This window comes from Magallana gigas, chromosome 6 (genome assembly GCF_963853765.1).
Source record: "Magallana gigas chromosome 6, xbMagGiga1.1, whole genome shotgun sequence".
NCBI lineage: Eukaryota > Metazoa > Mollusca > Bivalvia > Ostreida > Ostreidae > Magallana > Magallana gigas.
This window is the reverse complement of record NC_088858.1, coordinates 21,274,005-21,291,015: the sequence shown is the minus strand read 5'-3', so window position 1 is coordinate 21,291,015 and position 17,011 is coordinate 21,274,005. Positions and strand designations below refer to the sequence as shown.

At 31.2% G+C, this 17,011-nt stretch overlaps 1 protein-coding gene across 4 annotated transcripts in view; it reads left to right on the top strand.

Annotated features, from left to right (window-relative positions):
- LOC136269675 (uncharacterized) overlaps window positions 1-17,011 on the top strand; it is a 129,751-nt gene that overhangs the window by 39,347 nt on the left and 73,393 nt on the right. For all 4 annotated transcript variants that reach the window (XM_066086595.1, XM_066086594.1, XM_066086598.1 and 1 more), the window contains exons 18-42: window positions 3,293-3,406; window positions 3,500-3,613; window positions 3,744-3,857; window positions 3,981-4,094; window positions 6,895-7,008; window positions 7,108-7,221; window positions 7,759-7,872; window positions 8,148-8,261; window positions 9,776-10,006; window positions 10,107-10,169; window positions 10,438-10,596; window positions 11,684-11,821; window positions 12,015-12,113; window positions 12,288-12,382; window positions 12,462-12,656; window positions 13,197-13,268; window positions 13,912-14,017; window positions 14,105-14,242; window positions 14,767-14,830; window positions 15,078-15,216; window positions 15,384-15,436; window positions 15,560-15,668; window positions 15,760-15,863; window positions 15,992-16,094; window positions 16,234-16,411. In XM_066086595.1, coding sequence (XP_065942667.1) covers window positions 3,293-3,406; window positions 3,500-3,613; window positions 3,744-3,857; window positions 3,981-4,094; window positions 6,895-7,008; window positions 7,108-7,221; window positions 7,759-7,872; window positions 8,148-8,261; window positions 9,776-10,006; window positions 10,107-10,169; window positions 10,438-10,596; window positions 11,684-11,821; window positions 12,015-12,113; window positions 12,288-12,382; window positions 12,462-12,656; window positions 13,197-13,268; window positions 13,912-14,017; window positions 14,105-14,242; window positions 14,767-14,830; window positions 15,078-15,216; window positions 15,384-15,436; window positions 15,560-15,668; window positions 15,760-15,863; window positions 15,992-16,094; window positions 16,234-16,411 — 2,958 coding nt within the window. The remainder of the gene's footprint in view (window positions 1-3,292; window positions 3,407-3,499; window positions 3,614-3,743; window positions 3,858-3,980; window positions 4,095-6,894; window positions 7,009-7,107; window positions 7,222-7,758; window positions 7,873-8,147; window positions 8,262-9,775; window positions 10,007-10,106; window positions 10,170-10,437; window positions 10,597-11,683; window positions 11,822-12,014; window positions 12,114-12,287; window positions 12,383-12,461; window positions 12,657-13,196; window positions 13,269-13,911; window positions 14,018-14,104; window positions 14,243-14,766; window positions 14,831-15,077; window positions 15,217-15,383; window positions 15,437-15,559; window positions 15,669-15,759; window positions 15,864-15,991; window positions 16,095-16,233; window positions 16,412-17,011) is intronic.

The window sequence follows — 17,011 nt, the reverse complement described above, 5'->3', positions numbered from 1 at the left end:
CAAATCGTACGTAAGGGAACTGGATTACATAAACAGTCAACTCGTATGTAAATAATTTCGTATAGTTAATGCATTATCTTCATTTTATTTACACGTAATTTATTATTCGTTATGGAGACAAAAAAAAATATTTGTGTATAAATCATTTTTTTTTTTGGTATGGATGTGTAAATTGTTTACTCGTAAAATATAAAACAGTGCTTTGCTACTGTACATGCCGCTTTTCAATATAACACAAACATAAAGCAATACAAATTAAAGCAATACGTTTTCTTAATGCTAATCTTAAAAATTAATTTTGATTTTGCGTGTTTAATGGTGTAGAATCGTTCGGTTGCGTGTTTTATCGTTTTTGTTCGTGTATCGTGAAAATTCAGTAAGTTAGTGATCGTCCGTGTAACGTGCGTGATCGTTCGTGTATCGTGCGTGATCGTTCGTGTATCAGAAACGTGCGTGTCGTTTGTCAACAATAACGTTGTTACCACTGTATCAATAACAGACTATCTCCACTTGACCTCCACATTTGCATACAATCTAAATTAACACCTACTTAGCAAAGATATGCCTTTATCTGTTTAATGAGTGGTGCAATACTCAATCTAGAGGTTACATAGAAAACAGGCATGAATTAATTTTTTTTTGGTTTCCATTTGAAGAGTTCCAATCAATTTTCCAAAGCTCTAATTTGTAAGAAGAAATGGTGGTGAAAAGATGACCTTTCATCAATACAGGGTCTGTCAGGCTCTGGCAAGTGTCAGGAGAAGGAGGTGTTTTAATCAGACTGATGGACAATCCTTTCGCGACACGAAGTTGCGACGGAAGACCTACTCGTTGCTTTGCAACGAGCTCGGCTCTAGTTTTTGAGTTATTTTTTCACATACCATTAATCAGATATCAAAAAGCATCTTCAGATTAGTCGATTGTATCATTTCTGCTTCATAAAAAATTACAAATAAGTTGAAAATCGCCAATTTTCCTTCGCCAAAACTGTAGATTCGACAAATGTCTCGGACTACTTTTACACAATCCCATTGAAAACCAGGCAGCCATGTTCGACGAACGAAAACGTGTCAAAATGTCAAAGATGAATTTGCTTGTTGTGCAACAGTTTACGTGCGAAGGGAATATATGAAACTTGCATAATGTATTTGTGCCGATTTTGTGAAGTAAATTAAGGTTTGATATTACAATGCGTTGACATGTTCACTTGTGACGGTGGTTTTAGCTTGTTTTGATTTTAGTTTCATTTTCGTTAATTATGCCTTTGAACTTGAGAGGAACTATCACTGGTATTTTGGAATATTTACGTATGAATTCAAACAGAGACCGCTGATTGTTTACCTGCGCAAAAAGAGCAAAATCTGATGCACTAACAACATATTATAAAATACAATTCATTTGTACTATTCCTTTTATTTGTAATTCGGTACGATCTCTACCAGGGACGTTTATACTATATACTTATATAAGTCTCTGTCTCTACGTAATGGTTGAATAATGTAACGTGATTTTTTAAGATGCTCAGCATTTTTAGTATAAACGGAGATTATTTTCGCTGCTAGCAATATAAAGTTATATTTATGATGAATAAAAAAATGTGCTCTTTGTTTTAGTGCATTCTTTTCTTGTTTTAATTGTTTGCAATTTCTATAATTACTGACTTATCTAAGAGTCAAGTTTCGAGTTATAAGCAAGAAACAGAGCTTTGTACACAATACTATGTTTGTACAAAGAGCTGAGGTGATGCTTTAATTTGTTTATACTTTAAATGCTGAAAAGAGAAATACCAAGTTTAAAATTCTTAAGTTGAATGTAATAAATTCATGTAAACAAAAACATGACTCAAACCAAGGTTTGTATCTTCCTTAAAATTTTCAAAAGTCATGCTTTAATTTGTTTATACTTTATATGCTGAAAAGGGAAATACCAAGTTTAAAATTCTTAAGTTGAATGTAATAAATTCATGTAAACAAAAACATGAATCAAACCAAGGTTTGTATCTTCCTTAAAATTCTACGATTCACACTGAAATTTTGGTTATTCATTAGAAACGTCTTTCCAAAAGGATGATAGTAACTACTTTCTGGTGCCCTTTCTTATATAAATTCTATATATAAAATCTACACCAATTTGGATATTTTTTTTAAAACACAAGTAAATATCATAAAAAAGAAGGCTCTCAAACAGTTGCCATAGTTCTGACACATTATCTTTATGAGGATAAAAGCTTTATCGTTTGTCTTTAAAAATATTGCAGCGGAAAAGCATCTTTGTTTGTAGCCATTTGTTCTTTTCTAATGAAGATGAAAATAATGAATGGGCCTAAGTACGATAGAGCGATATGCTTATCAATACATTGATTAGAATTATCATGTGACAACATTGTTCAGTTTTATAGTTTATTCATCAGTCAAAAGAGTAAGATTTTGAAACGCCATTCGAAATGACATCACGCCAGGAAACGACAATCATTTATAATGGAAAACCAATTAAATCTTTGAATGTTTTTGATTCGCGCATTGAGGTATAATTTTCTTCTTTCACATATAGGATTTTTTTTAAAAATAAAATACAATAGCTAGTAAGTAACTGAGGAAGAAAATGTACCTATATGCTCTCATACATTTTGATCTCTTTATAAAGTGGTGGGGGTTGGGGGGTTGGACTAAAAAAACGAGAACTGAAGGTTCACCGTGAACTCCTACCAAAAAATTAGTTAAATATCTTGCCTAGGATTTTATTTTCGGTAAAATGGTATTTCATAAAGGTACAATGTCAAAGATTAAGTGTATGCAAAACATAGGTGTAAAATTTGAACATTTTACGGTTTTTTTTTCTACTGAGTGGCCATATGGCAAAATAATCTTTGAATGCCCATATAAAGTCATTGTTGCTCAGGTGAGCGATATGACCCCATGGGCCTCTTGTTTACTTTAACTTTCTTTTTTTCACGATAACTGATATCTTGTCAAAATACATGTATATTATATTGTATTCATTTGGTATACTTCTGCATAATATCTTTTAAAATAAATCTGATTTAGTAATTTAAAGTATAATTAATTGACGTAGGAATGTTTAATATATGATATATATATATATTTTTAAAGATGGGGTGGGGGGAGGGGCGAGTGAAAAATTATATAGTTCTTTAACAATTTCTATCCTTAAGGCAGATTGAAAAATTCTATTAAATGCTATTCAGAAAAAAATATTTATTAATTTGTTCAGCGTATGTATAAACTCTGATCATATTCTATATATTACTTCAAAATCAAACTTGTACATACAGATATTGATGACTGCCTGCCAGACCCTTGTCAGAACAACGGTACATGTACAGACCTTGTCAATGATTACCAATGCGATTGTGTTGCGGGATTTAATGGAACAAATTGTGAAAACAGTAAGCCCCTTATTCTGTCTTCGAAAATATTAAAAACTAGTTTTCTTTAAAAAGTCTAACTTAAAAAGATAATTGGAACATTTATCACTTCAGACATTGATGAGTGTGCAACTCAACCTTGTCAGAATAATGGAACTTGTACAGATCTGATTAATAGCTTCGAATGTTTTTGTACGGGCGGATTTAACGGCACAAACTGTTCAAATAGTAAGTTGGAATATGGCATATTTCAGTATGAGATTGATTTGTAGGAATTCATTTTAAATTTTTAATTTGACAGATGTCAAATCACATGAATATTTATGCTTTTGATCAGAATATTTATGCGTATACATAGATATTGATGACTGCCTACTTAATCCTTGTCAAAACAACGGTACATGTACAGACCTTGTCAATGATTACCATTGTGATTGTGTGGCAGGATTCAATGGAACCAGTTGTGAAAACAGTAAGCACTTTGAATGCACACGATCTTCGTCCCTGAAAATATGATACTTAACTGCATGTCTTCAAAATATTTCTTGATTGTTGGGCTTGACTGAGTAAATGCCTTGAACAATCATCTCCTCAGATATAGATGAGTGTGCAGCTCAACCTTGTCAGAACAATGGAACTTGTGAAGATCTCATCAATGATTACCAATGTCATTGTACAGACGGATTTAATGGAGCAACCTGTTTAAACAGTAAGAAATATAAATTGCGTTTCAAACCTATATGTGAAGTTCTAAAGTTATTTACATGGTATGACATAACTCTTTTTAGTTCAGAGAATGTTTAAATCTAAATCAAAGTTTAATCTTTTTATACGTTTATTATAGTATTACATTTTAACACTTTAGATCACATAATATTCATTTGATGAGTATATATTATATGAAAGTCTAATTTAAATCTGTTTTAATCATAAACACGGTGTAGTACCTAAACGGCTGCTATCGGTAAAAAACGGCGCTCGATGTTTCTATTCGAAAACTGAACGGCTGCTAGTCAATAAAGATTTCATGAGTCACGCCAAACGTCAACACAAAGGATCCCAAAATCAAGGAATTTCTAAAACAGTCGATGTGCATGGAACATGAAAGGAATTATTGAATTTGATAATAAAATTAATTTGATAAATGGCCTAATATGTATCCAAATATAGAAAAATTTCTTTCGTAGGTGACGAATCAAAAGGCACATCAAACAAGGTTTTCTGCTTGTTTTTTTCATTTAAAAAACAGATTGTGTTGGTTCTGACCCGTGAAAATATGTGTGAATTTATTCTGATTTATAAAAGAAGACAAAATGAATCTGAAAGTATTTTTTAAAAGAAAGATATTGAATACACATGAAATTTAAAAGTTGCTATTTGAAACATTGGATTGTTAGCGCCGGCTATAAACTGAAAACCATGCACTGGCTGCTATATGAACGTTTTGACTAAATGGGTGGGAAGTCACGTATTAGCACTTAAAGACTAAATTTACAGCGGGGAGGTCAGTGCCTATTTGGGCATCAGAAAGTAGAATGTTTATAAAGAAATCAAGGAAGGTTAATTACGGAATTAAATCAAACCTTGGGAAAAAATGGAAGTCGGGATGAATGCGAATCCAAATTAATTCTTTTAATCTTTTTGTTCAACATTAAGGATAAGAAAACTTACGCGTATATGGCTGAAAACTAACATCTATCTTAAGATACTTTGTATCTTTATGTTAATAAAATAATAATTCCGCACAACTTTTTTTTTAGTTTGATTTTTACATATCGTGAGGATGTTTTTATTTGAGAAGTATAACTTTGCAGGGAAACATATTGACCATTGAATAAGATAAGTTTACAGATTGGGTATAACAAAAGCTAGCAAAATTTTACTTTATATGGAAATTCAATTAATAAACACATTAAAAAACAAGATCTCTAATTATTAATTTAAATTAGTTTCCTTTAAATTTCGCATGATTCTTTATATTTTAAAGACCCATTCTCTGTAAATATTAAAATTCGGTGGCCATGCATAGTCATCGATTTTTCTTCTGATTTCGTATTTTGATACCCACATACATACATAATCAAAAGATTGAAGAATGGCCAATTTAAGCTATTTTAACACAAATTGTAAGACAATGCAGCAGTTTCAGCTATACAGAATAAAATTATCGCATACAAATTATTATGATTTTTTTTATTATTTAAAATTTTTCATTGGTAAATAAATAGTGTTACCATGGTACCTAAACAGCAGTTCAAAAATACAATTTGAACATAAATAGCTTTAAATGAGAAAAAAAAACTCTTGATTTGGCAACAAAGATAATATGAATAAAAATTTAAATCCGTTACATTGAATATACATATCAACAACTAATAAACCTATTTCTTGTCGAACTATTTTATGTTCATGAAAAGTAATATTTACTAAACGATGAAAATATTGACCAAGTTTAAATACTGTGGAATCATCATTTTAGTGTGGGGGGGGGGGGCAATGTTCGTGAATTCGTGGGTAACCCTTGCCCACGAATTTATATCCCCACAAACCTATACACAATCATTTGTTTAATATTTATAAAAATTATCCCGATTGCACTACCATGAAAATTGCGTCGTCACGAAGCAGGCAATTATTCGCTACCAACGAACACTGACTACCTCGAATAAAATGATTCCACGGTAGTATAGAAATCCAATGATGCATAATTCATAGACTGATCATATATTCAATAGAATATGAAACACTGAACATAATTGTTTAATTTAATGTATAACGGGGAAGTAACTTCATTCAAATTAGGAACTACATATGTCCAATAGAAACCGGTGCTGATGTCCAATAGAAGCCGTAAAATAAGTTCTTTGAAGTAAAATCTTTATAGTTCTTTTATAAACGATTAAAATAGAAAAGAATGACAAGCAAACTATATACAGTACTAATATCAAGTAATCTGTTGCTTAAATTTCTTAGAAATGTCTTTAAATATGGTTCAATCAAGTACAATAGACTAGTTTGCTATGACATGTGCTAAATTTAATCTAAAATCTTTATTTTGTAGAAATATATACTGATACTTTAGTGTTAAAATTTGTGTTTTGTTCCGCAAGGGCTATCAATTACTCTTCTAAGCTAAAACGTTTGAATATAAGGGCATTTTAATTTGTTTAATGTGCAAAGAAAAATACTATTTCGGCCATTTTTTTCAGCTAGTAGCTGTATAATTTTCAAATAGAAACATTGACCGCGTCAATTTTACCAATGGCAGCCGCTTAGGTACTACACCGTGATTAAGGTTTGATTAAACACTTAACTGATATAAGAAGCGATTTTTGCGATTTTAGAAGTATTCTAATAATTTTTTAGAGAAGAGCGTTGATTTTTTTATAGTTGTTATTTCACTGGAGGGTGAGAGATGCTGATGTTTGTGACAAATAGTTACATGTTTGATCAGCTTTGATATATATTATTATCACAAATTTACAATGAAATCTTACTTAAACATACAGATATTGATGAATGCCTACCGGATCCTTGTCAAAATAATGGAACGTGTACAGACCTTGTCAATAGTTACAAATGTGATTGTGTGGCGGGATTCAATGGCACAAACTGTGAAAACAGTATGCATACTATTTTATGGAAATGCAAAAAGTTGTTCTAAAAGTGATTTTGTACTGTTTAGTCTCAATGGCTGATGCCTTTTATTTTCAACTCTTCAGACATCGACGAGTGTGCAATTCAACCTTGTCAGAACAATGGAACTTGTACAGATCTGATCAATGATTACCAATGCCATTGTACAGACGGTTTTAATGGAACAACCTGTATGAATAGTAAGTAGCAGTATGATTTACCTTTATAACCTATTTGTCGTGGTAGGGTTTGTTTTCTTTGATTAGGGGATCCTTTTGGTTGTCTATTAGATCTAATATTTAATGTGTAAAGTTTAATCATAAAGACTAAACTGGGGTTAATTAATATATATGGCGTCTATCCTCCCAAAATATCAATGCTTCTGATGTCAATACATGTATTAATGCCTTGTTAATTAATTGTTTTCCAACGTCTGTAGCAAAAATAATTCCTACGTAAGTCATTAGACATTTTAAATATATACAGAAGTATATTACACACTGATCCACTGCATATTAGTGAGTATATTTTTAATCAAACCTTTCACATAAACTCTTCCTCTCGAACAGAACCAAAGGAACTTTTTGAGGCAAGTGCCCTTTCGAAGCTAACTTGAAACAATTTCGACGATAATTGATTTGGGCACCACTTAACTTTTCTATTTCAATTAACTTCCTATCACATTTTTTTCAATGTGATAAAACTGTGTACGTTCACAATAATTACAATTATTACAGATATAGACGAGTGTGCAGCTAAACCTTGTCAGAACAATGGAACATGTACAGATTTGATCAATGATTACCAATGTCATTGTCCAGACGGGTTTATTGGAACAAACTGTACAGATAGTAAGATGAGAATATACTTTTAGTTTGAGTTTTAATTCTGCCAAGTGTTGTTTGGTTCATTTCGATAAATCATTTTAGCTAAAAGGGGTTGTCTCGCTTATACACGTTGTATTTTGACATCATTCATCAAAAGCTATATTTTTGAGTAGATAGGATATAATTTACATTATGATTCATTCTATTAAGTATAGATAAAAAACATAATACCAGAGTACCTATCAATAATTTCTTATCATATTCTATATTTCACAATGCAATCTAACTTATGAATACAGATATTAATGACTGCCTGCCAAATCCTTGTCAAAACAACGGTACATGTACAGACCTTGTAAATGATTACCAATGTAACTGTGCTGCGGGATTCAATGGAATAAACTGTGAAAACAGTTAGTATATACATACGTTTCTTACCTTTTGGAAAATCTCCAACATAATTCTAACATGACACCTTTCAAAGATTGTTTTAATTGTTAGCCTTTAGAACAAAGTTTAATAGAAGTTTTATTTCAGAGGAAAATAATTTCCGTCAGACAATATATCCAAATGCTTATCAAAAAATTAAATTGTGATCGTTCATCTTTGGACCAATCTAATTTTACAGTGCTGATGAGGAGGCACATTAAAACAAAGTTAGATGTATATATTTTTCCAAAATAATACATCTTGATCTTGCAGAAGTAATCTACTAATTCAAATGTGTTTGAATCAATTTTTCCTCCAATTGTGAATTGTCTTATAAATATAAAAAGTTAAGAAAATATGTTCTCAAATATTTCTGCTATATTAGAAATATGAGATGTTAACCCTCAATTGTTATTTTATTTATGACCTATATTTTATTTACTTAAAAAATAGCAGACTCAACTAAACCTTAGTATTACGTGCATTCTGAATGAGATTAACTCTAATGTATTACGAGTCTAAATTATACTAAGTGTGTCTCTGTTAGAGCGTGTGATATCGGTTTTATACTAGGGTTAACGTTGTTTAAGGGTGTTTTAGATTCATTTATACAATACCGACCAAGGATGGGGAACACATTATGTATGTTAGGTATGTTTAGGCTTCCCAAAGCGATGTGTGGAAAGTCACTTGTCTGTACTTCATACAGTATGACGTCATATTCAACTTCGACGTCACGATCTGCATTCCTTTTGATAGGTCTCAGGAAAAGTATCGTAACGTTAAAAGTGAATTATATTGAAATCAGTTTTAACTAGTAAAAATATGCCTTATTTTGATGATTTGGCGAAATGTTTAGCAATATCTTTAATAAACAAAATATCTATTTTAAACCCAAGCAAAAACATCAAGGTGAACGGCATAACAAAGGATTTTTCACCTGTGCCGATATGATTTAATCAGACAATATGCTATGTTAGGAATTGCACGTCACGTGACAACTTAATACATATTGTGTCACAAAAATGCAATAATAATGTTTTACATCATTGTCAATATATGATATAAAATTTTTAAGAAATACTCATGTTCACACTATTTATTCGTTGATTTAAGGTACATGTTTTTTCAGCCGTATTTTTGTTCCGGGTCACCTTAACATTGCTGCGTGAGAAATATTTTTAGAAAACCGTTTTAAAGAAAATTGAGACTACATATACATCATGTGAAACAAATATGAAAGCACACTAGTGCACCATATTTAAAAACTAGTATTCGGTAGTTCCACAACCATTATGGATCAGATTTTAGATATGATGTTGGAAAGGGATGTTCAGTTTTTAGAATAATTGAAAAAATCATTCTCAGTCTGTTTGAAAAAAGGATGGATGTAAATGGTTGTCTCTGTTTAACATTTGACATAGTATACATAACCGACTATCTAATGTTGCTCAAACAACAATGTTATTAATAAAAACATTTGTCGTTTTCTTTCTAGTTATACTACAAATCCTTAACTTTGAAAGTAGCAGCTCAGTACTGCGTGAAGGAAAGTCTGGCTGGTTGACTTTACAGTTAAAAAGTAATACAATGTACGAGGTTCAATGGTTTCATAGTGGATACTTAATTAGTAATTCTTCAAGGAGATACAAACTGACGTCACTTGAAACAGAAAATAATACATCTTTACACACTTTGCATATCAATGACGTTTTACAGCGAGATAAAGGTATGTTAAACTAAATGTAGTGCACGTCTATATGATCCGTACGTGCAATGCAGTTCTATAACGTACGCATATTGGGTTGATGTGTTTATTATTCTTTTAGGAGAATGGAAAATCACAGTGACGAATCATGCTATATATTTATCCAGCCATTTGATAGTTACAGGTAAGAATTGTGTCTAAAAAAGTGAGGATTTTAAAATAAAAATTATTTTGTCCTTGAATTTAGCATAAATCTAGATTAAATGTTGTTGCTTTTTTACAACATTGACAGAACAAATCGAGATAAATAAATACTGTTTTTGTATATATAAAAAGAAGTTATGAAAGAAAAAGTATTAGTATATATTAGGTTAATCAATAAACTAAAAGAATATTATGCGCTACGGATATCAATTAAACAGATGTATATTTATTGTTTCCTGTTTGACTAGTTATTCCTAGATTGGTGCTTATTATGACACCACAGTACGACTTTTCAATTATGACGGGAGAGAAAATCAATCTTCAGTGTACAGTCAGTAATCCCGAGTCATTGCTAGATGTTACTAATGGAGGCCTTGTGATGACTAAAGATGGGACCGTGTTAACAGGTACTTAAAAAATGAGATATTCTCTTATTATACTAGTGCTTCAATATTACCGTTTACGGAAACAAAATGTTTAGGTTGCCTGACGTACCCAGAAGACGTATTGTTATTCCCGACGCCGGTGTTGTTTGTTTTGTGTCGGTCGTTAACTTTTAATTTGACAATACATGTACTTCTTGGCCACAATTTACCAAATTCGAAATGTACAATATGTAGGGAAATATGAACATTAATAAAAAAAACAATTTCAGATGATCAATGATTTCAGGTTTAAACTGTGAGAAAAATAAGAAATCTCAAGAATATACTTTTTTTTACTGTCAAGAATTTAGCATTCAAAGAACACGATGACGATCAGCAAGAAAACCTCTACTGATATTTTTTAAATTAATGTTCAGAAGTTCTGCAGCTAGAGCGATATTATTTATATTAGTTTATATAGGGGGTCAATTAAAATCATGATTAGAATGAGCACGTTGCCTTGTCAAGTCTGTGAAAATAATTGATAACATGTGGTTTATTACTCCATGGTCAAGGTTTATGATATACATGTAACAATCCCGACCCTTTTCCCACCTAAACCAGGCATGATAAATATGGTTGTCAATCAATTACTAGTACATGTTAATTGAGAGGAATTCATTGAATTTTTACATTCAGAGCTAGGCGATTCATGAAATGTTCAGTCATTTTAATGAATTGAATGATAATGCTTTATCCTTGAAAAAATATGAATTGAAATATCTAAAAAATACAACATAATGGTTGATTTTTATCAAAGCAGTTTGACAAAATTTATAAGGCCCGCCCAGGGCAAACAACCATAGCGATACCACCACTAACAATGTAACCCCCATCCTAGTTTTCTAAGTTTCCTAACTATCCTAAAGACTGTTAGGTATATTAACCTTACCATATATCTTTCCATCCATTTATCATAGCTTATAAAGCAAGGATAGTATTATCATTATAAAGTGTATTCCATTGATTCCTCGCCTGACTGTTGAATACTAAGTGACCGTTTACGCATAGGGGCTCTTGCCTATATTTTAAGTGGTTTCTTTTATTCCACTGTACGTTACCGTTGTAGATTTTATCAATTCACACTTTTCAACAACATGGAGCAAAACTACTGCAAAGGAAGATGATACTGGTAGATACACATGTACACATTCCAGCTACCAGGACCCTATATTTGTTTCTGTTTATGTTACTGTCTTTAAACCAGGTAATTATGGATTTGAAAATTTTGTAGTTTCATTTCATTGCGAAAACAAATATTAAAAAAATGGGGGGTTTTTGCCTTTAAAATCAATCTAGTGAACAAGACGTCAACAAATCTGGTGTCACTAAGCGAATCGAATGTCTTTTTCCATATTTTATGTAACAATCAGTACAAAATTGTTTTATGATTTCTGTAGAACAAAAGAGATGTGAAAGTGAATGGTCAGAAGGAATACTTTGGAATACTACACTTGCAAATACAACGAAACAGGAACTTTGTCCTGTCAAACAGAAAGGTCACAATGTTGACTATTTTTGCATTATATACTACATTTTTTTCTTTAAGAAATCATTGCTTTTAGTTTAAAGTGTTTCCTTATACCTGAGGGACGTGAGTTTCAAACAGGCACTTGGTCTAGTAATTAAAGAATAAAGGGAATATTTAAAAGCTAGTTTTACTTTTAATTTAGGAATGGCAATACGGTATTGTACACAACTTGGAGTGTGGGAATCTCCAAGCCTTATTAATTGCACAACTGAAGCTTTCACGAGCGCTTCATCAGAGGTAATAATTACACAATGTAAATTTGAGTCAGCTTTTGATACTAGTTAATCACTTGATATAAAAGAATTTAATTGAACAGATGGATGCAATAATAGAAGATGGTCTAGAAAATACTGAGAAGGTTCAGGAAGCCGTCAACAACACTCTACAATTGATGAAGAATCTTACCTCGTCGACTAATGAGCTCAGTGCTGGGGATCTGAGCTCTTCTCTGGACGTTTTAGAGAAAATTGTCAACGTCACTAACTCTACTGGGTCAGCAATCGAAAAAGAGGTCATAATCTCTTTTAAGTATCTTTATAATTTGTTCTACAAAAGATGTTTTTCATTTGGTGTTAATGGAAAAATTAAATAAATTCTATGGATCCAGATAATGTACAATTGGGGGTTGATGAAGGGTTTTCCAGGCATCAATTTTCTTACTGTTATAAATAGTTTGAGATCATATTCTTCAATTTTTTATTGAATTTTATATTCTATCAACGTAAGTTTTTTGGCAAAGAGTGTCTACTAATGTGATTAAAATCATTTTTTATTTGGAAGTAATTTTTCTCCAAAATGTTGTGAACTAATTTCACTTTGTGACAACTTTTTTACTCACTAGATATTTCTTGTTTATCACAATCATTATTTGATACCCAAATAACTCTAATCATATTCAACATTATGTGTTGTGCAAAAAATACATTTTATAATTATAAAATGACACCACATATTTGTTATGTCATACTTGTACCACATGTTTGTTAATATTTAAATATTGATTTCGTTTTGTTTCCTTTTCTTAATTGAATTGCCTTTTCCCCCTTTAAAGGTGTTCTACGCTGTTATAGACAATGTGTTGTCAACTAATAACTCAAAGTCTTGGACGACTGTCAGTAACAAGGTAAATGTAACTTTGATATTAATGACATGTGTTTATTAAACTGTTGATTGATATTCATTAAATGATATTCATTATTCTTTAAACTTTAATATTTCGGTTGAAAAAGATAATCAGTCAGCCCACATTAACTACTAGGAGACCCCTGATTTGTCTTAATGAAATCCTTATATGCACAGCTTTTGGCAAAGGTTTTAGTTTACTTGATCTGAAATCTCAAGTGATGTAGTCTGATCAGATTTTATCCAAAATCCATTTGTCTGTCTGTTCGTCCATAACTTTTTTTTTTTTTTACATTTTTTACATCCTCCAGAACCGCAGACCGAATCTTAATCGAACTTAGCCTAAAGCATTCCAGGGCGAAGGGTCTCAAGTTTGTTAAAATAAACTTTCTTTGATAAGATAGGATAATTATAAATTATTGAGAATTTGTTAGTATTCTTTAATATATACTCTCAAAACCCATTCGGTGAAAAAACCCGAAACCTGCGTGGAAGCATCCTCAGGTAGTATAGATTAACCTTGATATATATTTGAATATGAAATAATTTACAAAGATTTGCCCCATAAATATCTTGAGACAGAGCAAAGTATTTATACATTAAGTGTCATCTCATTTTATTGTTTTTATCATATTTTGTCTTAGACGGATAAAGACGCAAGCTCCATTCTAAGGAATATGGAGCGCATTAGTGAGATTGTGATTCAAAGAGGCAATATTACGGCATCACGATTCAGTGGCTCAAATTTCGGTAATTTTGCTATTAGTATCCCTTACTGATGGATTTTTATTTTTCTGAAGAGTTTGGCTAACCAGTAATTTCTTTCCTTTTGTCTAGAGCTAACTGTTAACCAAACGAAAATAGATGAAACTGGAATACGTTTTCCGGTTGTGTCACCAAGCAACACGTCTGAAATCACCGAAAAAAATCCTACTTTTCTTGAACTACCAAAACAAAATATGAAAGCGGAAAATGGTATATATAAAAATGTTAAACTATAAACTGAGTAGTTAAATTCTGATTAGATCATGCGATTTAGTTCACTAAAAAAATTAAATAATCTACTTATTTTTCATTCTAATATTACATGTATACTATTCGACGATGAAATAATTAAATAAGATACCGTGGATGATTATGTAATGCAGTTTTGTCAATCGGGTTTTTTATATACTGTGGAATCATTAGAATTCGTGGTGGCTCAATTTTCGTGGAATTCGTGGGTACCTCTCAACCACGAATAAACATCCTCCACGAATTAAAAAATAGGGTATATAGCCATATTTTCTTTTGTATGTTTAAGAAAATACACGAAATTACATCCCCACGAACCTATAAAATTTCAGCAATCCACGAAAATTGGCATCTACGAATTTTAATGATTCCACAGTACTGTATATTCATTTAATAACTCTGATCGCAATTTGTTTTGTTGCTTCCTAAAATAGAGTTCATTTAGTTAAGACTGCATTGAATATGATATTATTTCTTTTCCATAGCAATCAACTATGTTGCTGTTATATATAAAACGATGTCAGATATATTGCCATCTGCTTCAGATAGGTAAGTCTAGTATGATTTAGTATTTCAATAATGTATTTCAGTTAAAATTCTTTAACTAGCAAGGATTTAGGTATGACTTAGAAACCCATCTTCGCTAGCCAAGGATTTTTTGTCCACTTTGCTCCCCCTTGGCTAGCGAAGATGTAGAAACCAGAACAACGCGTTTTATGAATCAGATCCATGTGATGCTTCGTGTATATATATGGAATTACATACTTATAATTCATATTGATTTAAAAATGAACAGTGATCAGAATGGAGGGAATTCAGAGCAGAAATCGAAGAAAAAAACATTCGTCAATTCTCAGATACTTTCTCTTACCACGCAAAATGACTTAGGAGTATTGGTTCCACCTCTGACTTTAACATTTGGACACATAACAAATGTAAGATACCAAAATGTTTTTTCCACGTCAGATGTTTGACATATGTTGTCATTGTGTCTATCTTACTCTTCGATTGATATAAGTGGTCCTCATTGGTAAAGAATAAATTGTGTTTAGAATTGCATTTGAGTTGACTTTTTGTAATGTTTACATAATATTTTTTATAGAATGAATCTACTAGAATGCAAGCAAGATGTGTCTCTTGGGATTTTACCAAAAGGTAGGCATTTTTAACAATTCTTGTAATAGCTTTGTGTATATCACTACGTATGTACAAGACAGACGAAATAAATGCATCATATCTCCTAGTTATAAATAAAAAATGTTATCCTGTTTTAACAAGCAAATGGACAGAAAAAGGATGTAACGTCAAACAAAGTGATCATAAGAAAACAGTTTGCCAGTGTAATCATCTTACCAATTTTGCCATTTTGATGAGACCATATTCTCCTGTAAGATATAGTTTTGTAAAATCTGGATGATTGGGATTTCATGACAGAACTATTGATATATATTACCACTTTATTTTTATTTGTTGTTTAGATGATAGAGGATCACCAATCGTTGAAAACAATGTCTTTGGTTGGGGTGATTCTCTCCATATTATTTACAGCTCTTACTTTGGTTATCTACATCTTGACATGGAGGTATGAAAATTGTAATGATGATCTAATAAAAATAATTAAATATAGAAATACATTTCCTATACAATATTCTTGAACCATGCATAACATTTAAACATGAAGAAATAATGGTATTTTATTTTTAAATTCAGATATATTAAAAGTGACCAAAACATCATCATGATGAACCTCTGTGGATCGTTAATTCTTTCCTATTTGATATTTATATCAGCTGTTGAACAGAAAAGTAATGAGGTATATTTTCATAAAGCAATTATTAATTTGAGCAATTAATTTAAATGTAAAAAACATGATATCAGAATTATTTAAGCAACTTTTTTAAGAAATGTATTTTTATGTCAAAAAGAAGTTAGAAGGAACGTTACTTTTTTAGGGAGCGTGCATTGCTATAACTGCAATTATCCACTACCTTTTCCTGGTCACATTCCTTAGTATGCTAGGAATGGCTGTGTATTACTTCATCAGTATAACGGTCACCTACTATGCTATGTATGTTGCAAACAACTTTAAGTCTAAATCCAGAATTCAGTGGTTTTTGTTGGCAATATGGGGTAAGTAATAAATTAACATACATTCTAAAAATAAACAAGATTATATAAATTGCTTATATTGTTTTCAAGGAAGATTTAAGCCATTAAAGTAACATGATCACGATTTTCTGTAAAAAAAAAATATTTTTCCGATTTTAATGTTTACAGTCCTTCAATATGGTGTTTTAAATAAGCAACCAAAATAAATGTGTCACTCGTTGAGTTATAAGAAAGGTACAGACCTTACAATTCTTTGCTATATAAACAAAGCTTTTATTCACATTTGATTGTTGAAGTGAAAATTCAAGTTTTAGACCTAGAATGAATGTGTTCAGCGTTAGAAACTGTTTGTTTTTGCATAAAACAAATACAAAGACGGACAAATCAGCTTGAAAAAGATTTTTACTGGTATATTGAACCTAAGTAAACAAAAACAGGGCACGAGCCTTGTTAACATGTACATGACAAAGAACTAGAGCACAGTTTTTGCCTATAACTCTACGGCTGAATTTATAATTTCTTTTGATCATCAAAAAAGCATTTCTAAAGCATTGTAATTAATTAAAACAGAAATATAGAATTTGACCAAAATCGTGATCATGTCTCTTTAAAACTTTAATA